Source organism: Molothrus aeneus, chromosome 1 (genome assembly GCF_037042795.1).
Source record: "Molothrus aeneus isolate 106 chromosome 1, BPBGC_Maene_1.0, whole genome shotgun sequence".
Taxonomy (NCBI): Eukaryota; Metazoa; Chordata; class Aves; order Passeriformes; family Icteridae; genus Molothrus; species Molothrus aeneus.
Genome location: NC_089646.1, coordinates 130,805,132 through 130,832,460, shown reverse-complemented (window position 1 = coordinate 130,832,460; position 27,329 = coordinate 130,805,132). Strand labels below are relative to the sequence as shown.

Genomic DNA, 27,329 nt, shown 5'->3' with positions numbered 1-27,329 from the left:
AGTAAGTAAGTACTGTGATATAGAGATAAGATCTAATTCACAACAAGGCTCATGTTCAGATTCCTTAACTATGAGATCATCCTTTCTATTACCTTCCTGTGATCACCAAACACCTTCTGCAAGAGATGAGGTTGCAGAAATCATTCAGAGAGCAGACTCTACCACAGGAATCAGACTAATGACCAGAGTATCACTGCTTTGAAATGGGAGCAACAGAAACACTTCAGAATATGTACACTGTACTTGTGTGGTAGATGGGAAGATTGGTAACAGACAGCAACAATGTACTCTTAGAAGGAACAGAGTTATTGGACTCCTGTCATTGAACACTTTCATTTTCAGAATGACAGAAAGATGACAAGACAAGAAGTCAAAGAAGATCTGTGTTCACATAAATAAAAGTACTTGAGAAGATTTATTATGGGAGAAATTTGTGAGATCCAAGAAGCTGATTAAGAAATTAGGGAACTGTGTTGGTTTGTGTGTTAGCAATAAATACCTAACTCTAGTAACCATGCCAAAGAGCAGATACATAATATATATCTTAAAATCACATGTGGGTTTTTTCCACCAGTATCACACCTACCGGGTTAAGGTACTTTGCAGGCTTCTGTTCTGGTATCCAGAAGATTACTGTCAATATCTATTCCATAATTTTTACTAGGGTTTTGTCGACCTAGCACATTAAGGAACACACCAATCCCTGATTGCTGTTGAGCAAAATAGATACTTTTCCACACAAAGTTCTCTGAGAAGTAATTCACCTATATATTATAGAGATTACATACAAGCAATGCTGCTGTGGAAAAAAAAAATCAAGATTTTCTTAATCCCCAAATACTGCTCTGGAGAAAAATAGTTCAACAATTAATTTGATTGAATGGGCCTTCATTCTTTTTCTCTTTCATTGGCTGTCTGCTGCATTTTAATACCTGCTATTAGAGACATAAAATACAAACAGAACAAAAATAGACTCAGGAAGACTTACATTCTGGAGGGTAGCTCAACTCAGCTCCTGCATAATGAATCTTGGAGATACATATCCTCAGTGTCATGTATTATTTGCACGTTCCTCAACATTACTAACTAACCAAGCAAAACAGTATCTTCATCAAGTTGTTTTTTAATAATTCTTCTTTATTATTGGGTACTGTATGGTGATTTTCTTCATGCAAGAAATTGAATGTCCTCTATATCAGCTTACACTTAAATTTGACTTACTTTCTAAAGTTGATTATAATAGGTTTGTTTCATTGTCTTCATAGAGCCACCAAATGATTAGCTTTTTCAAATACTCCTTTGTGTATTTTTTTTCAAGATCTCATTTTTATTTTTTCAAGATCTCATTTTTGTCTTTACTAGCAACACTTAATTTGAAATTTATGAGTTACTTCACTAGAATTTTCAACATCAGTTTTTTTTTCAGTTGTGACCACAAGTAATTAGGACCAGCAGCTAATAATGCTTTCCTTTTTTTCTTTCAGTGCCTCATATGTGCAGTATAGTTGAGCATCACTGTGATCACTTCTGCATAAACACCCCTGGCTCCTACCTGTGCAGATGTAAACAAGGATACATTCTGAATGCTGACCAGAAGACTTGCAGCAGTATGTTATCTTTCTTTTCTCTTTCATACTCCCAAAAAGTGTTTAACATCACTTACCCTTTCTGTTGGGCTCATAAAGAACTGAGGTCAGTACATATTTAATGATAATCATCAGAAAGTGTCTAGAAAGATGAAGTTGTAATTCTTTTTCTTGCTTTAAGTGATGTTCTTATAAATCTCTCTGAAATACATCCAGCTGAATTTTATACAGAGCTCTGCAGAGGTACACTGTAACTATATGAAATTACATTTGAATTTTATTGGTATTTTAAGTTCAACAATTAAAAACAACCAAATCAATAACTTTATAATTTCAAATGAAGTGAATTTATATACTTCACTAACTTGTTCAGCTAGCAATAGTACTAAAAGGTACAGAATGGTGCAATAAACCCCATACTAGAAAATTGTGAAATAACCTGCCATTCTGAAAAGCTCTTTATAACTGCTGGTGGAAATACAAGGGTTTGCAACCTTTTAAAGAATGGTTTTAGAAGTCTTGCTTATGCTCTCATTCTTCTCTTTAAAAGTTGACTTTTTTCAGTTTTGAGTAATTGGCTGTATAGTTTATAATAACAAAATTTATTTTGCTTTAATTTTGATTTTTGTCATCAGTATTTTCTTAGTCCATTTTAACATATTTCCAAGTAATTAACAGCAATTTACATCAGGGAGATATGCCAAATTTATTTCTGTATCCACCTTATTTTAAAGAAATTATGTAACGCTATATTTAATTACTTGCGGAAAATGTACGTGCTAAAAATTCAAGTTTTTATTACACAGCAGTGTACAGATTCAGATGAAAGTGCATGGATTCAAATTAAAGCTGCTAAACTGATTTTAGCCAGAAGAAAAATTTTGGAAAACATCTTTTCAAGAAACTGTGGGAGGCAGCCATCATGAGAGCATAGGATGTACCTCTTACAGTCGATAATTTAGAACGAAGGTGAACACTGCAGACTTAAATCCCATCATTGTATTTGATGTTCTGTATCTCAGGAGAGTGCCATAAAACTACCAGGTCTCTTGAGATTAGTGGATTCTTAGTCTCTCTTGCTTAGAGTTGTTTTATATCAAATACACCAATGAAAATGTGGAAGTAGGTCGATAAATTTAAAAAAAATTAATTACAAGTATGAAAAAATCTTTCTTTATTGTCTCTTCTTTTTACTCTGTTACGTTTCCATAGTTTTCTCAGCCAGCAGTTCAACATTTGGACACTGCGCTGCTTCAAATACAGGTTAATTTCCAAGAGTTTTGGAATTATATGTAATTTTCCTGCTGGTGGCCCATGCACAGTAGCCCTCAATATGCTCCCTCTCTACCATTTTTCAAAGCCCTTTGCTGCATTGCTTTACCTTGTTTATTAGCTATGATATCTATTAGTGTTCCCCACTTACCTCTCACATTATTTTTTTGATTGAGCTGCTTTGATCATCAATCAGATGATACCAGATTGCAGTTTGATCAACATGAAAGGGAAATTAGTCCTTCAATGTGTTTGCAGCCTTTGGGTTTTTTACATCACCAAATTATAAATTAATTTTAGCAATTAGCACTGGAAATCTGAGAGTCATCAAACTGGCCTTAAATGTGCTAGGATGGTGCAAATCACTGGTGAAGGAGAGAGATGATGCACTATCAGTCTAGAGGAGGTCAAACAATTAAGTCTAAAACCCCCACAGAGATGTAACAGAATTCATGAGGATGGGGAGTCAAGCCTGGACAAAGGGGACTGTTCTGGAGGCAGGAGAACCACCGTGAAAGAAAAATGCACAGTATGGGAGTATTTTAGTTACCTTCACTAGCTGTTAATTGCCCACAAGTGCACAGAGACAATGGATTCCTCACTTGACATCTAAGTAAAATAAATCTTCATCATGTTTATGTTAAGTACAATACATGATCAACATCAACCAGATGTATTTATCTAAGGTTGGGTTATATTGGCACCTCCTCAATGAACAAATAGTTTCTTTACATACAAAATTTAACACTTTCTGAATTAGTGCAGAAAAGATGAATGCTATGTAGCTAATGTTATACTCTCTTTTCATTCTTTTGTTATACTCTGTTTTTATTGTTCTGTTCCCTTTTTTTAATATTGTGAGAGTATATGCTATCAGTACTCAGTTCTTTAAAGCCCTTAACCAAATGGCTTCAATCAGCAATGAACTGGCAATTTCATTTCATGCTAGGAAATGTTTGGGTTTTTTTTTTAAACTAAAAATATTCTTACATTTGTTTAATTATTATAGTTTCGCATCCCTGAAAGGATGCTCCTTTCATGTACTGTGGTCTAACTTTTCTAGAGAAGAGTGTTTGTGTCAGATAATGGGTATTCTTACTTATTACACTGTATTTGTTTGTTTAACTAATCTCTCCCATTCTTCTCTAGAGATGCTCAAATCTTACATTAATAAACAAAATGATACAAAAGAGGAATGTAGCTGAAACAAGCTGGAAAATTATCTATTTGTGGGTATTTACACTGGAACAAAAGAGTTAAGCGACTGTTTATGCTGTTCATCATGCCGCTTGATATGAAGCAGACAGCTATAAAAGAAAATTTGTTTTTGCTTGGCTGATTTCCTCAAACATGTTCCAAGAGCCTATTTTGTAGCTGTAAATGACCATTATGTGTTGAGCAGTCTTTGAGCAACACAAAGTACTCTGCTTTCCAGAGCTTTCACTAGGGAAACTTGGGGTTCTCATAAAGCTTTATAGTCTGTTGAAAAGAAAGCCCAGTGTGCTTTATTTGGCTAGGTGCTGAACTGACCTCATTTGTCATGGTCATTTTTTTGAGATCTTTTGCATGGGAGGGGTAACTTGCTATGGTATTTTGCATAAAAATGAAAAATTCTAAAACTCAGAAAATAAATTATCCCCAAGTTTTTTGCTGTTGTGTTTTCCTTTTCTTTCTCTTTCCAACCTCATCATCGTGTATCTGGTTATGCAAAATAAAGCCCCAAAAATACACAAATAAACACAATTACTTTTCTTTAAAAAATAATCCCTGAAAAATGCGCTTTGAACATTTTAGGGAAACATACCTCAAGGAACTCTACTAGGCACCATTGGTCCATTAATAGTCTTTGACTTTGACCAGCTGAAGGAATGAGTGCCTCAGCTTTGAGTGACTGATCCTATTGTCTTTCACTGTTTGACAGAACATTGGCATGATCTGTGTTAAAATGAGCTCATCTCTAAAGAGCTGTCCATAGTTTCCTGAAATTTATTTTGATCTATGGTTTACCTGTGCATTGTAGAAGGTCAAAGAATGTCATACTCATGCAATTATGTGTTGCAGCTCAGGACCTTTGTGCTGTGGAGAAACATGCCTGTGAGCAGATTTGTGTGAACACACCTGGGTCCTACGTCTGTCAGTGCTATGAAGGATATGAACTTGATGCAAATGGAAAGAGTTGTGTTGGTGAGTGTGAATTCAGCAATTCACGTCTATCTCTTGACAAAACCAAAGCAAAACTCAATATAAATGAGTATCCACTTTAGCTATAGACAATTATGTTCTCCTGTATGAGTGGTAGATGAGAAGGCACACATAATTGACATATTTGTAGGCCTTTACTGATAATGAATGGTGTCTTGGGAAAATTGTTCCAACCAATTTCACACAGAAAGTTATTTTCCATTTTGACAACACACCCGATGTTTTATTCAAGATCCATGTAGGTGGCCAGCAATGTGCTGGCATGACATATGTGGCCATTAAAAAAACAAAGGTGGACAAAGTCGGTAGCTGCTCTTCAGACAGAAGTTATGCACAGAAAAACTTAAAAAGAGGACAATTTCTTGATGTTTTTTCACTTGATTTTATGGTGATATGAGGAGAGATTTCAACTTGTTTTTGGAAAGGTGACTTTAAGGACAGTTTAGCCACTTGAGGAACCCATCCACTATGTGCCTTTTATTTTCACTATGGGCAATGCAGAAATAAATATCACTTCCAAGAATTACAGCTCAAAAGAGAGAGTGTGGAAATATGGTACAATAATTCTTTAGCACAAAACATACTTCCCTCTCTATTACTCTGTAAATATCTGTCGTCTTCTCTGTTCATATGTGGTAAATACTTCTATTACAATCTCTTTTACAATCCTATGTACCTATTCTTGTACACCTTTCATTCCATGCTCCATTCTGAGAAAATACTGTCTTCTGGTTTCCACTGCAAAAAGCCCTAGTGAGATCTGGATACAAAATTACATTATTTGTTAAGTATTCTCTTCAGGCAAGCACTTAGATGCATGCTTAATTTCAAACACAAATTGAAGTCCCATGGAAATGAATCCAAGTCAGTCCTTGGCCTCAAAGCTGCCACAGGCTGCCACAATGCTTTTCTCCAACAGCCTACTCTTTCTTGTCCTTTTAAGACAGCTCTAGCATATCTTCTTTTATTACCTTTATTTTATTACCTTTATTACCTTGGCTTCCAGGGTAATGCTGTTTTGAGATGCAAAATAGGTGAAAATTTATGGAACTTTCTTCATGTAGCTTCATGCAAGACACACAAAAAAGGTTTTGAGATCTTTTAGGCCTGGGATAACATGAGGTTTTGAAGAATATTCAGTCTGTGCTTACTCTTCAAAAATGTTTCCTTTACTTGTGGCTTCATGATTTCAGTATAGGAGTATTTGAAGGTCTCAGTATAATTTGTCTCCAGCATAATTTGGCCACCATTTCAAGAACCTGTTTCTTGAAACCAAATCATTTTGAAAATGGAGATAGTACTGGTTATTTAGGTAAGTTTTTATGTTCTGGCCCAGATTTCTATATCTAACATTCACCTAATAACCTTAGCTGACCCTCTTGACTTTTACTTGTGTTAGAATAAAGGATATACTTCTCTGCTATTTATTTGACTATATCCTGAGACAGAAAATCCGTGACTTCTGGTAACTTCTTTCATCCCTGATTCTTTCCTACCGTGTATTCTAATCCAAAACATTCATGCTTAGTGTCATCAGCTGTTGTTACTATTTTCTATTAAGCTGAAGTTCCTTGACAGCCCAAGATATTCTTACCAGGAAAGTAGCTACCAGAGCTTTCATTGTGGTGAAATTCTTCATATGTCAAGTCTAATATTATATTTTGTAAAAATGCGAAATATGTTTTTGTTATTTAAAACTTCAGAATATTTCTATGCCACTTATTAAATTTCTTGCATTGGTGTTTGGGATTTTTGTCTGTTAATAACTTATCTGCAAAGTCTGGGGCAATTGCTGTTTGGAGGCATGATACATCTTTCACATTTTTTTTCCTACCTCCTCACTGACTCTCTTTGGCTTGAAGAGATACACATTTATTATGAGCACTATTGTTGACATTTAAAGATTTCATATTCTCTCTTCAATTGTTTTCAAAATAGAGCATGCATGGGTTCACTGTCTTGTCTTTTATAGGAGTTTTACTTCTCCACTTGATTTCTATTAATTTATACCTTTTAGTAACAAAACAAGAATACATGCTATTCATACCACTGCAATAATTAGCAGTATTAATTGGAATTTTAAAGCACATTATTAACATTTCTATTTTTTATTTTTCTTTTTCAGTTGCATATTTGGCACTTAACTTTTAAATTTGTTATTGATGTACAAGAATGGTTCAATGTATATTAATTATATTTGGTCTATGCAGAACTTAGTTTCTCTACATTTCTTGAACAGGAAAAGATTGTCTGGGTAATTTAGGAATTTGATGCTAATTTGTCTGCAAATCCTATTGTCAGCCTTTAGAATTTGACTTTTCAGGTTTGAACAATTTGAGATTTTTGAGGAATATGCTACTACTAAGAATGTACAGCTTCTGCAGATGTGATCACCAATGAATAATCATCCTTGCTGGAAAATTTTTTAAGGGAGAATATGTGTAGTACTGAATCAGTAGTGATAATTCTCAGTTTTCATTACTCCTAAGCTAGTTAACCCTTCCTTTCTGTGAAGTATTTATTATCAAATGAGCAGGATCTGAAGAAAGATCTTGATGCACACATATACTAGAGATCACTGAGAATAATAATAATTTTGCAAAAAGCAGTGACTTCATTAAGGTTAGTCACTCCTCCCCTTCCAGAGAATGAAAAGAGAATTTCAGTAGGAAATACACATTGTGATATTCTTGGAAAGAGTCAAAGGTTTCCATCTCAGATCTCTATGGCTTCTAAAGTTTTAACTCCAGCAAAAGCAAATTAGAAAGTACCAAAACTTCATTTCATGGGCATGTTTATTAAATTTTTCTGATGGGTTAATTTAAGGATCAGTGGTGGTATTAATTGCTTTATTGACATGTGCCAGCCAGTTACCTGAATGGCAATAATTACATGAAATCTCACAGCCAGAAGTCACAAGTATCCATTCAAACTGACCTCTGAACAACCAACCAATCTGAGAGTTTGCAATGCAGTTTATGAACAAATTTGTAGAATAAACAGTACTTGGAACTGTCTGCTCAGAAGTAAATCTGGCTGGCAGGGCACTATCACTTTGCCTTTTTTGAACTGTTTTTCAAATGGACAAAGTCCTGTCAGCTGATATTTGCTGGTAATGAGCTACCCTTTCTCCATCATGCTGCTGGACACTCAGTCTCTCCACCTTGGTGTTGCTTGACATGCTGTCCTCTCTTTCCTGGCACTAGTGCTAGACCGTATCCATCTTGCTGCAGTTGCTGGGCTTGGATCCCCTTTTCCTGGCGGTGGTTTGGCTGCTGGCACCTCTCTGCAGTCCTGGCACTGCTGGATCTTTTTGGCTGCTTCTTAGGTTTTTATGAGTCTTCTCTAAGTGTGATTTGTTCTTCCCTCACATTCTTTTTCACCCTCCTTATGCCTTTACTTGCTTTACGCCTTTTCCTCCTACCCTTCTCCTTAACTTCCTTCATCATCCCACACCTGAATAACCTCTATAAACATCATAGGGCTAAACAACTCCTTATGAGAAAGGTGGCCCATGCAGTCCATGGTTCAGAGAGGGCAATGTAAGCACCCAGAGTGCAGAACTGCTAACTGGAAGTCAAAGATAGTTTTCATCACTTACTAATACCAAGTGAGAAAAACAAGGTGGAACAAATATGCAGAGATGACAACTGAATTAATAGTTTGCTCACTAAAAAGGATACTAATAAATCATCTAGAAAAAATTCTTATTTAAATAGACATGAGATAGAATTCAGAACAGTGAAATCGCAAGTTTTCACATTCTCATGTATATCTCATGACTTTGCATAAAATATGCTCTTCTCCCAGGGATGGGGCATGTGGGAATGGTTCAAAGCTGTGCCAGGGGAGGTTTAGACTGGACATTAAGAAGCATTTCTTTACCAAGAAGATGGTCAAACACTGGAACAAGCTTCCTACACAAGGTGGATGGTCCAAGCCTGTCAGTGTGTGAGAGGCATTTGGACAAAGCCAACTCTGAATTGGTCAAGCAGTTGAGCTAAATGGTCATTGTGTATCTCTTCCAACTGAATATTCTATTTTCACTGTTATAATAATTAGTTGGGCAGTTGTAGATATTGCAATAGAAATTAATTTTGTTAAGGTTTAAATGCAGAGGAGGCGATAACTTTACAAAGACATCCATATGGGCTATTTCCCAGGCATGATGCTAAATTGCATGCATTCTTTGGCCTACCTATTTCTTAATGTGCCTTTTAAGCACTTGAAAGTGTGCATGTTAGAATTAATTTAAGAGGAAAGCTAATTGGATGACACATCATATCCTTGAAATATGTATTCAGTAAATAAGTTTTAATATGAGTTGATTCAGTCTGGAAACAGGAAGGTTCCTGCCAGGAAAATGGTATCACATGGTCACCAGTAAGTAATTTGACTTATTCAACACAAATATTCTGAAGGGTTAAAAGAAACTCTTTCAAAGTAGCTGAATAGGTTATCTATTTTCCTGACTAGATGATGTTGACTAAATATAGTAGCACACCTGAGTGTACATGTTTTACATAGGTGAGGCAATTGAAGAAAAAATTTATTGCATTAAAACAAATTACTGCCTCTTAAAGAAATTTATGAGGCTCAGCAGTATAAAGCTGTGAAAAAATTTACTTAGTTGGCAAAGAGGAACCTGTCTTGGTATGAAGCTAAGTAGTCATCTGCAGAAAGAATCAGATATGCTTTTGTAATGTAGGCCTGGCAGCTCTTTGTGGGCAGAGCACCAGCTTTGTGACTTATCTTTAATTTCTTCTAAGACTTTTGTTGTGAAGATGAAGCTTAACCTGCAAAGAAATTTTAAAAATCCTTTAATTTCTTTAGCAACTTTGAATGGGCTTGACAGCATAAACTCTGAATTATTATTTTATTATCCTTTGGCAATCTAACTTTTAAATATGGATTTGTGTAATAAATGACCAGACTTAGAAATAGGTGACAGGGCTGCCTGTGACTTTTTTCCCCCCCTGCATTATATAAGCAGAATATCCATGGTGAATATCAGCCTGAAATTCTCAGGCTTTGCAGTTGTAGCTGCTTTGTACAGAACAAATCTGGAGCACATTAGAAGAAATGAATGTACTGTGACAGTTCTCAGTGTAGAAGATAATGCCAAGATTCTCCTATAAACTTGGGCTACATGAACAGCTCTTGAGAATTAACACAGCTGGGAGGGAACTAAACAAAAGTAGAGCAATTCCAGGACTGGGACTTGAGAGACAGAAGACAGAACTAAATCAAACAAACTTTTCTATGCCCTGGCCTACAGTGTGAACATCTGGACAGAAATACTCACTGTTGCATGGTTTCCAGATCTGAGAAAACATGTTGAGAAGGCTCCTGACAGTCTGATAGCTGATAAATGTTCAAAGTTGAGAAATGATTCAGGACTCATTTGAAATCTGATTTACCAACTGTTGTTGTGAGTGCACTACTTTTTGCAGACAAGCTTTTCAAGACAGCAATTACATCAGCTTTTCCTTTTTTTATAGCTACTGTGTATCTCTAGACCCATAATATCCATGCATAATAGTTCTATTTTCTTTTCCTAATTGCACGTTTGTCTTGTTCTTTTTCAGTTGTGGACTACTGTGCTTTGGATAACCATGGTTGCCAACATGAATGTGTTAACACCAAGGACTCCTATTACTGTAGATGCCACCCAGGCTTCATTTTAAATCCAGACAAAAGAACTTGTGGAAGTAAGTTGTGATAAAGTTTAATTATGAACAGTTTATACTTTTTTGGTCTTCCAGCTGCCAGCAGTAATCCTCCCACTGGTCCTGGGAATGCTGACTAATGCATCAGGTATAGAAATGCATCAGGTTGGAGTGCCCTGGAAGCCAAAGGTCTTGAAAGCAAAGCAAGTTGTTTTGAGGGGAGGGTCTAAGGGTAGAGGTCCCTCCTATGAACAGGAAGCTTTTAACATGAAACCCAGCTCTTTTTCAAAAGCAAAAAGCTGAAGCTTTGTCTTGGATTTCTCTTTGATTATTCTTTTTTTTTTTTTTTTTGTTAGAATATAATCTCCCTATCTGGGTAAACAAACAAGTCTGTGCAAGACAATTTATATTTGTAAGATGATCTAAAATAATGAGTAGTTTCCCAATCAGAAGAAACACTGCAGTCTGTTTTTCTGTGGATTTTTCTCCAGAGTGAGTTCTCTGATGGTGTGGCAAAGCTCTGTCAGTATCAGTGTCTTCTACCAGGCTTCCATGTAATAACTTCATGGCTTTCCTTGTTTGTTGTTTGTCAAATTTCATAACAGGCTAAAAAGATCAAAAATTACTGGAGTTAGGAATGGACATGAAGTGGAGGAGATCTGACAGACCAGAAAATATTCATGCCAAGGCCTCCCATAATTGGGAAAACAAGCTAAAACCTCCACAGTGTTTAAAGTTCATAACTCCCTTTAAGGAAATGTCAAGGGAAAACCTTAATGTACCTTCCTGGTTACCTTTCTTCAAAAATGTGGGCTTGGATAAAGAAATATTACTATTGTGTAAGCAGGAAAGCTCCATTAGTTTTAGACTATTGCTGCTGCCAGTGATGAATTTAGCCTGTATCATTGAATAATATGTTCAAACATTATTTCTGAAAAAATACATCAATATACCACTGCATTTTTGTGTAAGGGGCATTTCAGTCCTTCTGGTGAGAGATTTGGTTAGCCCATAGGTTGTATTTATATTGTGTATTATGGTTGATATCTATTCCATTTAAATTTAACATTTAGGGAGAAAACATGTAATCCAGTCTGTATATGTGTTCTTACCATCAAGGGAAAGAGAAATACACTTCTCAAAGGTGAACCCTTCCAGTTCTGGCACAAATTTATGGAAGTGCCTGTATTTTCCTTGAATATACAGGGGGTCTCGATGACTTGCCAGACTGGACACATAATTTTTAGATGGTCAGAGTCAGGGAAGGTGAAATTTCTGCTTCCCAAGGGCCAGAGTATTTGTAGTGGTTAACATCATTTGTAGATTGTATTAACATTCCCATTTGTCAAGTATCTATCAGCTAAGGGCTGGCTAATTATACTTCCACATCCATACCTATTTGAAATTTTATTTTAGTTGCCCAAGCACAAGTTTTTGTTAATTTGTTTTAAGAATTTGGATTTTGAGCAGTGTTTTCTCCTCCAGTTTGAACCAAAGAAAGTCCTTAAAACTGCATAAACAGACATATTCCTTGACTGATTTTTAGTTTATGGCCTAACTGTATGCATTATTTTAACATACTTAAATTGATGATTCACAGCATGTTGACATCTGAGGGAGTATTCTGGGAAAGTAGTATTTCAGGCTTGACCTGTCTCTATCCTTTATCTGTTGCTTGAGACAGTATATTAGGCATAAATAAGCACAAATAAGACTTACTAAGCCACTATTCCTTACACTTGATATCCTCTGAGCTTTGTGGATAAATTAAAGCATGAATGAAAGAACTGTGTAGCTCTTAATGCTGCAAAAGTCAAGATAGCACAGGAGCTCTTCAGAGCAAAAGTGTCCCCTAGTTCTCATATGTTATAGATCACACTGAGTTTGAGTCTGCATAAACAATGCCAACAAACTACAGATCACTGGATTTAAAATGTTTGTGACTTTAAAAATTTAACATAAATTTCTACATATTTGGCTTATGTACTGAGTCTCAGGGAGCATGGCCAACTAGTCAAGACTCACACATGCCAGAGCAGTTCTCTGCATCAGCAAGCAGGCCTGAGGCACCCACTCCTGACATCTCGTGATTGTCTCACAAGCCTGACTTCCCTTTCAAAAACAGAAAGTAAGCCTGTATGCTCATGGCAACAAAGAAATGCATGGAAATACAAGTGTTGTCAGTATGGTCATGCATATCTAACAAATGTTTTCTCTGGGAGCTATTCCAAAGTTCTTAGAATGAAACACAAGGAGCAGTGCTCATGAAGCCAACCTTGCCAACACCATCAGAGTGCTCTATTGCTGGAAAAGCACAACAAGTTTGGTTTATCAGTGAGGTAGGTGGAGGACATTCAAGCCACTATTAAGGAGACTCCTGCCACTCTTGCTGATCCCCTCAAGAGGACAGATGGCAGTTTCTGCTTATACTGGGTGCTGCTGAGCCTCAACTGTTCTTTACAAAGGACCTGTTTCAGTTCTGGGTTCACATAATTTGTAGCTGGGCAAGGTTCTGTTAATATCCTTAACCTGGGCTGTGTTGATAAACACACTAGAAGAGTGTTTTTAGTGTCCCAAACAGAATAGCCTCAAGGTTGCAACAAAGATAATACATATTTTTCAGCCCTTGTGGTCATCTTCAGAATCAGTTATCCAGGAAAAGTCTCTCCTTGAGTGAGCAAGGATTTGAGCAGGTAAATGCACCACAGCACTGCTTAGGTCCAGAAGGCATACAGCTGCATTCCTCTGGTGCACACACGAGGCTTTGTGGGTTCTGTCTCTTCAGTGCCCTCTTAAACAAAAATATATTTTCTAATTTTCATTTTAGTAAACAGATATCTCCATGTTATGTATAAATGTATGTGCATATGCTGTCAGAAAAAGCTTTGGTAAAGGAAATGTTAATTAATGTTATCAATGTTAATTAATATACAGAGTGATGTACAGAAATTATAACATAGTCCTTACGAGTTTCCTTAGGAAGTCACATTCCACTTAATTTATTCTGAAAATATAGGTGGTTTATTATCACAAAGGGCTTTCATTATATATAAACACTCAATTCCATTAACCTTCCACAAATCCAAAGAAAGAACTGTCCATGCCTCTGAAAGCAAATCACCTCTGGGAATAATAATTAGTTAACTTCTGGGAATAATAAAACCCCCTGAGTTTTCAGGTTGTATAATGAGGTGTTCAAAAGTGCCTGGACGTTTTTTGAAGTGTGATTTATGTAATTTGTGACTTGTTTATCTACTTTCGGCAGTGATAAGGGGTTAGGAGCATTTTTCACTAATGTAAATTAACTACACTGACACAAAACTAAGTGATGGGCAGACACTGCATCTAAGTGAATGTCAGGTTCATTGACTTCATCAATAATGATAAACTCTATAGGGGAAATATCTCAGTGCTTAGTGCACAACTGCTGTCCTTTTTAAGTTACTTTATCCACAATGCTAGCTGTTTCTAGACTGCTCATCTTCTCTTCCATGGGCATTTCAAGTGGAAGAATTGTGAAGCAAGCACTCAGATCTGTTAAAAACATCCACACTCCTGATGACCTGTTTGTCCTGCTATGATCTAATAAACAGCATTCAAAAGCATGTTTGTGTGTTTATTACACATCATGTCTAACATGCTCTGAGTGAGTAGAGGCAATTTTGATGAGCAAATGTATAAGGCTTAGCTGCAAAATGTTAAGAAATATTTAAGGTTCTAACTTCTCTACTGCATGAACTATTTGTGTTCTGTAATAATTCTTTGTAGTATATGTCAGGTGTACATCAGTATAGCAGATATTTGGAAAAAAAGAAGCATTTTATTTTCATGGTTTGAAACAATATGGTAAAATGCCAAAATGGTGCCTAAGGGGGGAAAAAAGGCAAAAGAAAAGAAAATAACTAATTTTTACCTAGTTTATTTCCAAGAAATTGTATTACTCACTGGCACAAATGTTTTTGTTGTTTAGAACCAGACTATTGTTCTCTTCAGGACCATGGTTGCGAACAGGAATGTGTTAATACAGATGATTCCTATTTTTGTCAATGCCAAGAAGGGTTTAGACTTAATCCAGATAAGAAAACATGCAAAAGTGAGTAATCCTTTGGACATAATAAAGTTCATCTGCTTTTATTTCTTGAACCTGAGTGAATTGTTTCCCTTCTGAAAGGATGGAAGTTTTCTCTGTAATTAAGGTTGAAACAAATGTTTCTTTATAAACTTGAATTTTAACTGAATGAATCATGTTGAGAATGTATACATTTCTCTGTTTTGTAGATTACTTTGTATATTAGACATTTTTTGAAGACTTTTATGAAAACCTGAGGATTAATGTAGGAACAAAAATTACTTAAAGTTCATTACTTTTCTGAAACTTTCTGGCCTTGGCTTGTAAAGACATGAGCAGCTTTGAAATTTAAAAAAAAATCACTTTGTTTTATCCAGTTGATTTAGCCAAGGACAGATGCATTTCATCAGCTTGGAAATGTATTGAACAGACAACACAGGTACCAAAATCATCTTAGAGTCACACATGAAAGTTTCCTAAAAAATTGTAAAAACAGCATGAGCAATGTCAGTGTTATAAACCAGTCACACGTGCCATTTACTTTAGAATGACTTAGTGTTACAGCTCTTTTTGATTGGAGGCCTGGAATCACAGCAGATTTTTACTGTGATGTGTTAAAGTTTAGAGAGAAGATATTCAGCAAAATGGAATAGCTGATCTCGTGACTCAGTTGTTGGGGGGAGAAAATTGTACTACTGATATTTTATGAATAAAAAACTAGTTTGGAGCAATCTAATTCTATTTCTAGGCACTCATAAAATGTATCTGGTTTTGAAACTGTAGTTTTGTTCAGTCCTAAAGATATGTTCTTACAAAGCAATTCTGTCTACACAATGCTGCTTTTAAAGTAATCTATGCTATTCTGCTTTTTATTATCTATATGGTATTTTAATACATTCAGGTTTTTATAGATTCAATAGCCTTGGTAGAGCAAATAGAGCCAATAGAGCAAAAGAACAGAATCGTATAAAATATTTATTGCCAAGGATGTAATTGCAACTTCAAGGCAAATTGTAATTCCCATTTGGGGTAATTTTCCTTATGGGGCTTTGGATTTGGCTGCAAATCTGGTGATGCTTCCAGGATTAGGTTTCTATTCCAAATCTTGTTGTAACAAGGGTCATGTTAGCTAAGCTTGTGAAATAAAGCAGAATGTTTGCCTATATGCCCTTTTCAGAAATCAGGGACAATAGGTGAGTGGTGACAAGCACCAGGCATTCCTCCTTCACCACCACATGTGACTTCTGATGACTACAGGAGGAGATCTGTGGGGGTCAGAGTGAAGCCTTACATAGCTGAGTGTTTGCAGTCTGCTCTCAGATCCTCATCTCATTGTCAGCTTTAGTAGGTGTCCAGAGCACAGAATCCAGTATTGTTTGAGAAAAGTGAGTTTTTCTAAGCCATTTTACCTTAGAAGCCCTTATGGCTGGCTTCAGTTTTTCTCTCCACAGAAGTAAACTTCTGTGCTTTAGGTCAGCATGACTGTGAACACGAATGTGTTAACATGAAAGAGTTGTTTGTGTGCAAATGTAATCCCAGATACACCCAAGAACACCATGGTGATACATGCAGCAATGAGTGTGTCTCATGAACTGCATGTATCTGTAGTTTGCTGCAAGGGAGAGGTGTGAACAGAGTGAGAAAACACTCCTGGGTCCCTTTTGAAATGCTTCTGAGTCATGCAAACCTCTGTTACTGCAAAGTTCACCAGAAGCCAGGCCTAGTGAAGTAATGCTATAGTGAGATCCCTGATCCAACAGAGAACTAAAGCATCATTTTCTCCAATCCGAGTAACTGGGAAATGTGTTCAGCCTTTCACTCAAAGGCACTGTGTAACACGAAGGCAGTGCTTGCTGCTGAACACCCATATCATTGCTATGGGCTGTGTAACCTGCACACCTCCTGCTGCTCTATGCTGCTATGTGGGGATGTGAAGAGACCCATCTCTTCTCTGTGTTTGCACCTTCAGTGATCCATTCAATGAAGTGTCCTTTTTCAGAAGAAAGTTGCTAAATGAAGGATTGGTATTTCCCCAGAGAAACCCAACAGCACTGCCCACTTGGCATCACCCAGTTTTAGAAGATAGTTTTATTGCAGAGAACCATTTTGCATATCACCTAAAGCATTGGCAGCATTTTTCCCCGATGTAGTTACAACCTACTTTTCCAAAGGAATACTCAGTCACTGAAGTTTTTTAAAACACTTGGTAGGACAGGGAATAATCACTTTTAAAAAAACTGTGATAAAGGCATATTTAAGGTAACCTGGATGAGTTGCAACTTTTTGCCAATTATACTTTTAGACTATCTCAAGTTGAATTTCTAAAAATTAATATATCCCAAGACATTCCTTGTTTGTAAAAACACTGAGCCTTCCTCATCCTTTCCCCAGCTTGCATTTTTTTTACACATGTAATAAAGCACATATGATTACAACATTTACAGTTATAATGATTTCCAAAGCCTGGTAATTAGCACCTTTGTGATTACTGCACTCTTCAAAAGAGTGTGTTACAAAATTCTGCACAAGACCCCCAAATATTTAAACGTTAAAAATTCATATTGGTGTGGGTGTTTGTATTGAAAAGATGGAGCCAAACAGATGTAATTTTTCACAGAGAATATGGGTATTTTCTTTTTTTTGTTTCCACATTTTTTGTGTGCTCTGAGAAGTTACACAAGCCTTCATGATGATGTGAACTCTTGGAAAAAGGAGGAGGTTCCAGCTGGAACTTGCTTTAGCTAGTAGAAACTGACACCTCAGCTTCATTTGTTCAAGCCTACATTGTCTCTCTGTGCATAATGGCAAATCTGGACCAATTACTGCAATATCGTTGCTTAGTGAAATAAACCAATAAATAGAAATATTTAAAATAAGTGATTTAATATTAAGTACAGTTTTTTTTAATGTAAACAAATTGTTGAAGACTTGTCTGTTCACATCTGTAAATGATTTGCAAAGGAGACATGCGAGACTATGTGTGTGTGTCTGAGGGAACTCCACTACTTTTGATCAATTCAAGCTAAAGTGATTTGGGCCTATATAACTAAAACTAGCCATTAACAAACCAGCAGTAAAACACTATGAGGAAGCTCAAAGCTTTTTTCCTAAAATGTCCTTTTTCTAAACTCACAGAGACAGCAAATTGTATAGTACATGTGCAAGTGCATGTATTTCACCCTACAGCTTTGCTGTCTACTGTGAGGACATGTATTTTTTAAACCCCCAGTTCACACCTTTCTCCCTTCCCCCACCTTTTGTCTTTCACACAACTAGTTGCATACAAGACTTAAAAGACATATTCCATTTTATCTTACTTGGAATAGGAATAGGAAAATCAAAGAAATGAAACATGTTAAGACACTCTCTCACTCATAATTTCTCTCTGTCCCCCATGAGTCTTTAATTACTTGAACCTGTTGGCCAGTTAAAGTTTTAAATTGGTGATTTCTTATCCTGTTGAGAAAAGAATTTAATCTTTATGAAACAATCTGAAAGCCATAATTTCTATTTCAAAAATTACTAATACTAATATTTGCTGTGAAAATTTAATGGTGAACCAAGGAGAGAGGCCTGCTTTTTAAAGAAGGAAAGCATGATTCTGTGGGTGAGACCAAACTGGGCTTCAGAATTCTCCCTTCTCTCCACTTTGTGTTAGTTCAATCACGTTGTGATTTTTGGCAAAGGAAATCTGCACTTCACCAAGTTTGCTATATACCACATGTATTTTAGACTACTCATTGTAGTATTGTATTAATTCCACTTAGGTGTTGTTAATCAACTCAGGTTACTCAAGTAGGTGGGGATACTTGCATAAATAAAAAGCTGTACTAATCTTTTTGCCTTGCTCTGCAAAGGCATCATGTGCTAACTACAGTGTCATAGTTTATGTATCTAAGACATCAATGTGATTTTTTCAATCATTAACACAAATCAATAGGAGTGGACCACTGTGTTGAAAGCAACCATGGCTGCGAGCAACTGTGCCTAAATACAGGTGACTCCTATGTCTGTCAGTGCACTGAAGGATTTGTCATCAATGAGGACCTAAAAACCTGCTCACGTGAGTCTTGCAAGAACATCCTTTACTTCAACTCCCTTGGGAAAGGATTTTGTTTTCATACAGGGAAAAAGACTCACCTTCAATTTATTCTTACTGTCTGCATTTCAGTAATACTTTAGTAATTATTTGAAAGCAGAAACAGAAAAAGTATTTAGGAAAGAATATTTGTCAAGATAACTGTTAGTCCTCATATATTCAGGACTTCAGAAAAGCTTTGGGAGACCTGTTCATCCCCAGGTTTGAGGACAGTTTTTCAGTCACATGACAAATGTATCTGACAGGTCATCTGGACAGCAGTGTCCCCAAGGCAAAGTGCCCCACCTTACCTGGGGCAGGAGGAGAACTGAGAGCCCCACACTGAGCTTTACATTTAGCATGGAAACCCTTAAAAAGTGAGCAGTTGTCCTGGCAGCCCTCCACTCTTCATAAATCAAATGATCATTGAGAATTTGTACAATTTCACACACAGTTGAATGGCCTCCTTCACTGAAAAAATAATGTATTGAAAATGCCAAAAAAAAATAAGAATATGACTGCATTTTACCTGTTGACTTTTTATGGACCTCTTTGGTGAGAGTGCTCTGTCCACTTTTTCCAGATTTTGGAAGTACATTATCTTTCAACCTTGTAGAGCTGGAGGAGCTCCAGAGTTCACCCTTTTTCTTGCTCTCAGGCACAAAGTTTTAAGAGAAGTCAAACTTCAAGTCCTCAGTCACAAAAAATATCTAGAGAGAAGTGAGGCAAAGCAGCAAAGGTAATTTGCCTTTGTATTTATCCTTGTGTTTGCCTCCACACTAACCTCTTTAGCCCCATCCAATACCTTGACAGACTTTGCTTCTGTCTGCCACTGCAACTCTCTAGAAGGGGGCCGACAGTAACACAAAAGTATGATTAGTGTACATGTAACAACAATAGGGTCTACTAAAAACATTTTTTTTAGATATTCATCTGTAGTACCACTGAAAATTTAGAAGCAGCCAAATAATGGAGGTTTATCAACTTGCAAACGGAAAATCCGTTTTCCTTCCTAGTAACAAGAGACTGTTTTTCATTCCTGAGTTATTTTTCTCCAGGCTGTACTTGGAAACCTATCAGCAGCAGAGTACAAGAAGCATTTGGACAACATTCTCAGGCAGATGGTGTGAGTTTTGGGGCTGTCCTGTGCAAGGCCAGTAGCAGGACTTTGATTGGTCCTAGCAAGTCCCTCCCAAATCAGGATATTCTATGATTCTATGAAAATTGTGTTGAGTGCAATGAAACTATTTTTTGAATAGCTAACCCTATAACCCTATCCTCATATATATTTAGGAAAGATTTGTTCTGTTCCTAAGCTCTAGATGAGATGTTGAAACCTCATGAAAATTTTAAGGCTACCATGAAGAAAGTTTTGGCACTTTGCAATTTCCTGAAAGATAAATTGAAAGGAAGGGATTAGCACTTAACATACACCAGTCCTTGTGAGAAAACATCTGGGAGGGATGTTCTAGTATTATATACACTGGCTCAAGGATCTTAAGAAAGCTATGGGAACACCTGAACGGTAACCAAATCTGTACTCTGAGTACTCATTACAAAAAAATAAGTGTGTGTAGCCAATAGACAGAAGCAAGTCCTGTTTGCCCTGTGGGGAGGAGCCCTATGTCTTTACATGACATAGAAACACTTGGGAAATTTGAGATGAAAAGTGGACCACATTTGATAGTACTTGTCATTTGCAATTCTTTGTAAAATCTTGAATAGTCCAAGCCAAATCCCACTGACATCTGAGAGATAGTTTTCTTCTTGCTGACACAGGAACTGGGTCAGGTCCACAAGTGAGTTCTGGGGGCTGCCACCTTCACTTCAGGCCATTTAGAGACTATTAAAAGAATGTTCACAAGGTAGCTTTTATGTCTTTGCCAGTGTCTTATATAAATCATTGCCAAAATATTTTGGTTTTTTTAATCCGCTTTAATCCAATCCAGACATGGACTCTGTTTAGTTATGTTAAACACAGAAAAGTATGAGTTCTCAACTCTGCTTAAAGTAAATGAAAAGTAGGACCCCTAGGACCTCACTAGGACCTCTTACATTTTATTGAAGCTTTATAATTGGATGAGAAATTGAATTCCTGTTTAGGCAATTCAGTGTATTTATATTTACTTGCTTATATGGAATGCAAACACTAGAGATGAAAAATAATTGAGTCATTATTGGTTAAATTTTTAAATAACTTTGATTGCTCCTGCAGGAGTTGACCATTGTGCTCTAAGTGATCATGGCTGTGAACATTTGTGTGTAAATGGTGACAGATCTTATACTTGTCAATGTTTTGAAGGATACAGGCTCCGTAACGATGGGAAAACATGTAAACGTAAGTTATTATTCAGCAACTCAGAGTCTAATATTACACACACAGAAGAAATCTGTAAGGTAGGATTAGATTGCCTAAATGTTCAAGGATTTCTAGAGGTCATATTTCCCCTTTGGTGTCATATTTGCCAGCAGTATGGTGATATCTTGAATATGCAGAGGCATCTGAAATAGTACTGAATGCCTACTTTTAGGCACCTGAATCACATCCTAAACATCAGTGACATTTAAAAAATAGCCCTGAAATTGGACAGTTGTGGACCCAAAACTATCCAGAGCTGGGACAACTGTGATTTTCTTCTAAAATTTCAAGGCAAAAATATATAATGTTTATAAAGTCTTACCCAGTATGACGCTTGCAACATTAATGGAAAGTTTATTTTGTCCAACATAGGATAAAGATGATTGCAACAGAAATATCATAATTGGGTTACAAATTTGACTGTATTACACAGTTGTGATGAGTGTCAGATATCAAGGAAAAAAACTAATAGCAAATTTTTCTCAACTTTTATAGCATAAGTCACCAAGTGGAGAAGAATCATGGATAAGTCTCAGAAAAACTCACAGGCATTCAGTATTTTCTAGCAGCAATCCCTATAATATCTAATATCAACATCTGCTGTTAAAAAATGCTTACAGAAAAAAAGTAAAGGCATCCAGGTATTACCATGATGAATTAAAAGCTTCTTATTCTTAGCTGCTCTTTCACAACATCACCCTCTTTTGTTATTCTGTGCACAGACAGATTCTGCCTGTCTCAAAAAGTTAGGATACACTAAAAGCAAGCTAACTTTGAACTTACTCCCCTTAACTGACAGAATTTTTTATATATTAAATTCATTCCAGGTAAAAATGTCTGCAAATCAGTCAACCATGGCTGTGAGCATATTTGTGTTAATGCTGACAATTCCTACATCTGCAAGTGTCGTGAAGGATTCGTACTGAGAGAAGATGGCAAGACCTGCAGAAGTGAGTGACTGGTATCTGTTGAACACTTTTGCATGTACAAGGAAGGAAAGGGGATTTTTTACTTCCTATTGGAAAAGAAGCAACAAACTTCCTTTTGACAGCTACATTTCTCTAACATGTTTTCATTCAAAACCTACATTGATATCAATCATTCCCAGGACAGGACATCTGCAAATCAGTCAGCCATGGCTGTGAGCATATTTGTGTTAATGAAGATGACTCCTATGTTTGCAAGTGTCATGAGGGTTTTCTGCTGAGAGAAGATGGGAAAACATGCAGAAGTAAGTACTCTGAGAATTACTCATAGAATTTTATTTACAGTATGTACATCTGAGAAGCATTCAAACAAATACAAGAGTTTATTGTCATGATAAAGGAGTAGTCTTCATATGTATAATATAGGAATAGTATTTATATATTTATACATTTAGACCTTCCAAATACTTGTAAGAGACTCTATGGACAAAAATAGTGTCTTTTAATAGATCAACTAACAAACTGGAAACAGAAAATATGATCCATTTGCTGTAGATGTTCTTCAACCAAATATCATCAACTGTTCCCAGATAAAGACATTTGCAGTTCAGTTCACCATGGCTGTGAACATGTTTGTGTTAATGCTGATGAGTCCTACATCTGCCAGTGTTATGAGGGATTTGCACTGAGGGAAGATGGAAGAACATGCAGAAGTAAGTTTCCTTCTCTTTAGTAGATTTCTTTATAATCTGCGCATTTGGAGATATATTTTAAATATGGAAATCTTATTTTTTAACAGATAAAGATGTTTGCAATTCTGTTGACCATGGCTGTGAGCATATTTGTGTGAATACTGATAGTTCATACCTTTGCCAGTGCTATGAGGGTTTTGTATTGAGGGATGATAAGAAAACATGTAAAAGTAAGTTATTTTAATGTTACTATATTTATTATATTCAGACATCTACAGAAAAAATATATTATTTAGAGGCAGTTCTTTTTATAGGAGATTTTTCCTTGCAAAAAGGAGAATAAATTCTTTGTTTACTAGGGGTTTACTACTTTTAGTCTTTAAAGTTTTGGAAGTCTTCTTATTCATCAAACTGTAGTAAATAAAATCTAAATTATTTCTAGATAAAGACATCTGCAAATCAGTCAGTCATGGCTGTGAACATCTTTGTGTTAATAGTGATGATTCATACACTTGCCAATGCCATGATGGATTCGTACTAAGGCAAGATGGGAAAACATGCCGAAGTAAGTAGGTTATTAATAAAAGAAGAAATGTATTTTTTGTCTTGTTAGAATATTATTCACTGGTTCATAGTAGCCAGAATAGAATATTTTTATCTATAGACCATAAGACTTGTATGAATTAAGGATTGTTTGAATTAAAGATACATTTCAGAAAAATCAGCCAAGTTTAAGGTTTGAATGTAGGTTTTAAAATGTGAAATTTGGACATTCATTTCCAAATTAAGTATATTGAGTTTTAATCTTGAGCATAGTATGTTGCTACATTTTACTGTACTGTGTTCTTCTGTCTATATTCATGCAGATCATGACTTAACTTGTTCTGTAACCTCTTAGCATGTTTGTGGGTTTTTTTTGTAAATTATAAGCAAATGAAACTCTTTCAGGCTTTTTATGTCTTCTAATCTTTTTATAACTCTCTTCTTGCTCCCCTAAAACCTCTGCTGTTTATCAGCATTCTTGTGGATGCACCACAGTGAAAGGAAGTCTTCTAATAGGAGACTCAGCAGGATCCACAGCAGAGGAACAATAACCCATCTAATTCTTATTTGAATCTACCTATCATTTTAAAAATAATTTATCTTTTGTTTAATCTTTTTTTTTTGACAAAAGACAGTGTTAGTTTCTGACCAAAATATTCTGCTAATACTCACACGCAATTAGTTATCTACCATGATCAAAAGTTATTTAAGATTCTCAGAATTACAGGTGTCCCATGTCCTTAAGGCTGTAAGTACAGCCTTCATTCTTTGTTTCTAAATTTATATCCTTAATTCTGGCTATTTTAAAATACATGTGATTTGCTGTTATCCAAAAAGATTCATGTTACCTTTTATCAGCAGCTGCTTAATATTTATTTGCTATTCTCTCAGAAGTAATCTACAAACTTTATTATTTTGTGCTTATTCTGGGTTGTCCATAAAAATATTAAGTAGTAGAGAAGCAAAGCGAATTCTCAGAAAGAAAGTTACTTGATAGTTGCCCATCTAGAATTGGTTCTGAAGCCCTTTCTAGCCAGAGTTAATCCAAGCCAAGCCAGTGTAGGTGGCTTCTTGGGGGTGTCTAGTAATATAACCTTAAATAGTGCAATCATTGACGGTTTTTATTATTATTATTATTATTATTTCCCTCTTGCATCCCAAAATAGTCTGGCTCATACTTACTTTCAGCTACATAAAATTTATCCTTCTGAAGTAATAGTCATGTCTGCTGCTGGTCTGTATTTTATTCTGTTTATAAACAAATGTTTCTGAGTTGTGCACAGCTGTGTATAAGCAGATGCTAATTTTTACTTATGTTGTAATTTCTCCCTTATCTACTGTGACCAGATCTAGTTTAGATTGCCATATCTTAAATATAATTATTTTTGAGTTAGAATATTGTCTTATGTAGTAGCTTTTGGAATTTTTCTTTTGGTAGCAGGAGACCCCCAAGAAATTTGGCTCAGGTTGAAGTTCTTCTAAAAACACAAACCTCAAGAGTCAAATTGAACTTGGCTCTCAGGAGGCCACTTTTTGTGTAAAGGTAGTTCTCCATTAGAAACTGATATTTCTTTTGTGTGGCATGAAGAAGAAAAAGGGAATGCTGGTAGATGGCTCCACTTTCTTCTGCACTTTCTCCCCATCTATCCTTTTTGAAGAGTGGTTAACTAAGTGGTTTAACATTGCAGTCATACAAGTCCTCGCATCAATTTTCAGCAATCCAATTAGATTTTGTTTATTGTCTTATATAAGTAGTTCCTGTTCTTTCAGGTTTTGTTTATGCAGACTCTTGGCACTGATATAAGGATGTCAAGAATTATGGTTAAATCATGTCCTATGGTGTTTTTCTTAGTTTTGTTTTTACCAGCATGCATTTATGCTAAATGACTGTACTAAATTATTCCCTCATTTCACTCTTAGTGCTCTTAATGTAAACTCCTCTTCCTTAATCTAGTCAGATTAATCCTAAAATGGTTTATTTTCAGTTGGAGGTCATCCGAACCATGACGTTCTGGTCAGATGATAAAGAATAGATACTCAGTGTAAGCTAAGATGTCCATCATTTAACTAGTGTGAGAGAGATTTGCTTTCAATTTGCAAGCTTCCATCTCTTTTTGCTCATGGGATTGATCCCCCAGTCATTGTATTTATTTAAAAAAAAATAATTTAACTAACAAGCCATGTAAATATTATCTAACTATTCCCAGGCAAGGATATTTGCAAATCAGTCAACCATGGCTGTGAACATGTGTGTGCTAGTGCTGGTGATTCATTTGTTTGTAAGTGCCAGGAGGGATTCCAGCTAAGAGAAGATGGAAAAACTTGCAGAAGTAAGTAGTCTGATATTTATCAACATACTCTTTATCTACAGCTCGTGCTCGTGTAGAAATGGGCTAACCAGCAAAAGCTGTCATCTGTTTTCAGATAAAGATCTTTGCAAATCAGTCAACCATGGCTGTGAACATGTTTGTGTTAATTCTGGTGATTCATATACCTGCAAATGCCATGATGGGTTCCTACTGAGAGAAGATGGGAAAACCTGCAGAAGTAAGCAGCACAGGAACTTAATTGGATGAATTACACATTCAGTAATCAAGGCCTCTGCTGATGTGTGCTGACTACCAACTCTCCTCTTTGCAGACAAGGACATTTGCAACTCAGTTGACCATGGCTGTGAACAAGTTTGTGTGAATACTGAGGATTCCTACACCTGCCAGTGTCATGAAGAATTCATACTGAAGGAAGATGGAAAGACATGTAGATGTGAGTAGCCTGAGCTATAAAAGTATGCTTTTATTTGAGGTCTTCAAGTGTTGTGGATGTGAGTGCACACATGTATGTTTGTGATTTCCAACTATTTGGGCTGGTTTAAAAAAAGATACCGTCTCTCCCTAAGAAGCCTCACCTCACAAACCCCATCCACTTTTCTCAGATAAGGATGTTTGCAACTCAGTCGACCACAGCTGTGAGCATATTTGTGTTAATACCGGTGATTCCTATGTCTGCAAGTGTCATGAAGACTTCATACTGAGGGAAGATGGAAGAACTTGCAGGAGTAAGTTATTTAATCTTGTTTTGTACTTCCTGATCTGTTAATCAAACACACTACGCAACAGTAGTGTGCCATTTGTGTCCTTGTTATAGAATCAGCTTAATGTGAGCTCCTTCATAGAAAATCATAGCCAAATTTTTTATATTTTGTGAAATTTATTTACTTAGCTAACTGTGCTAAATACAATTTTCATTATTCCAAGGTAAAAATGTCTGCAAAACAGTCACCCATGGTTGTGAACATGTCTGTGTTCCAACTGGCGATTCATACATGTGTCAGTGTCACAAGGGATTTATATTGAGGCGAGACAGGAAAACATGCAGGAGTGAGTAGCTGAAACTTCTATGGGGAATATGTTTTTCAGTCTTAAAAGAAATAACATACTTACTTTCACTCAAAGCTTGACAGTTTTGTATTAGAGAAATAGTCTAATAAGGGGATTCTCTTAACAATTCTCAGATAAAGACCTGTGTAAATCCATTGACCATGGCTGTGAACATGTGTGCATTAATAATAACAACTCATACAGCTGTCAGTGCCATGAGGGCTTTGTCCTGCGACAAGATGGGAGGACATGTCGAAGTAAGTAACTCATTATGTCTGTCAGCCCCTCTTCTCTGGCATTGCTACATAAATTAGCAAAGATATTGTACTCCTTTATCATATGTTCTTCAGATATCCTGTTTGGGGTCTTTGGATTTATAAAATGTTAAATAGAATACAGATAAATACTCCAATTTTTCCTAGGTAAAGATGTCTGTAAATCAGTTGACCATGGTTGTGAATATGCGTGTGTTAATAATGGCGATTCCTATATCTGCAAATGCCAGGAGGGGTATGTACTAAAAGAGGATCAGAAAACATGCAGAAGTAAGTATATT

General features: G+C 36.1%; 1 protein-coding gene across 1 annotated transcript in view; it reads left to right on the top strand.

Annotated features, from left to right (window-relative positions):
* MATN2 (matrilin 2) overlaps positions 1–27,329 on the top strand; it is a 58,685-nt gene that overhangs the window by 18,212 nt on the left and 13,144 nt on the right. Inside the window, exons 3-20 of the mRNA XM_066565053.1 lie at positions 1,485–1,607; positions 4,920–5,042; positions 10,649–10,771; positions 14,700–14,822; positions 18,739–18,861; positions 21,092–21,214; positions 22,063–22,185; positions 22,344–22,466; positions 22,752–22,874; positions 22,961–23,083; positions 23,296–23,418; positions 25,604–25,726; positions 25,821–25,943; positions 26,037–26,159; positions 26,329–26,451; positions 26,651–26,773; positions 26,908–27,030; positions 27,196–27,318. Coding sequence (XP_066421150.1) covers positions 1,485–1,607; positions 4,920–5,042; positions 10,649–10,771; positions 14,700–14,822; positions 18,739–18,861; positions 21,092–21,214; positions 22,063–22,185; positions 22,344–22,466; positions 22,752–22,874; positions 22,961–23,083; positions 23,296–23,418; positions 25,604–25,726; positions 25,821–25,943; positions 26,037–26,159; positions 26,329–26,451; positions 26,651–26,773; positions 26,908–27,030; positions 27,196–27,318 — 2,214 coding nt within the window. The remainder of the gene's footprint in view (positions 1–1,484; positions 1,608–4,919; positions 5,043–10,648; positions 10,772–14,699; positions 14,823–18,738; positions 18,862–21,091; positions 21,215–22,062; positions 22,186–22,343; positions 22,467–22,751; positions 22,875–22,960; positions 23,084–23,295; positions 23,419–25,603; positions 25,727–25,820; positions 25,944–26,036; positions 26,160–26,328; positions 26,452–26,650; positions 26,774–26,907; positions 27,031–27,195; positions 27,319–27,329) is intronic.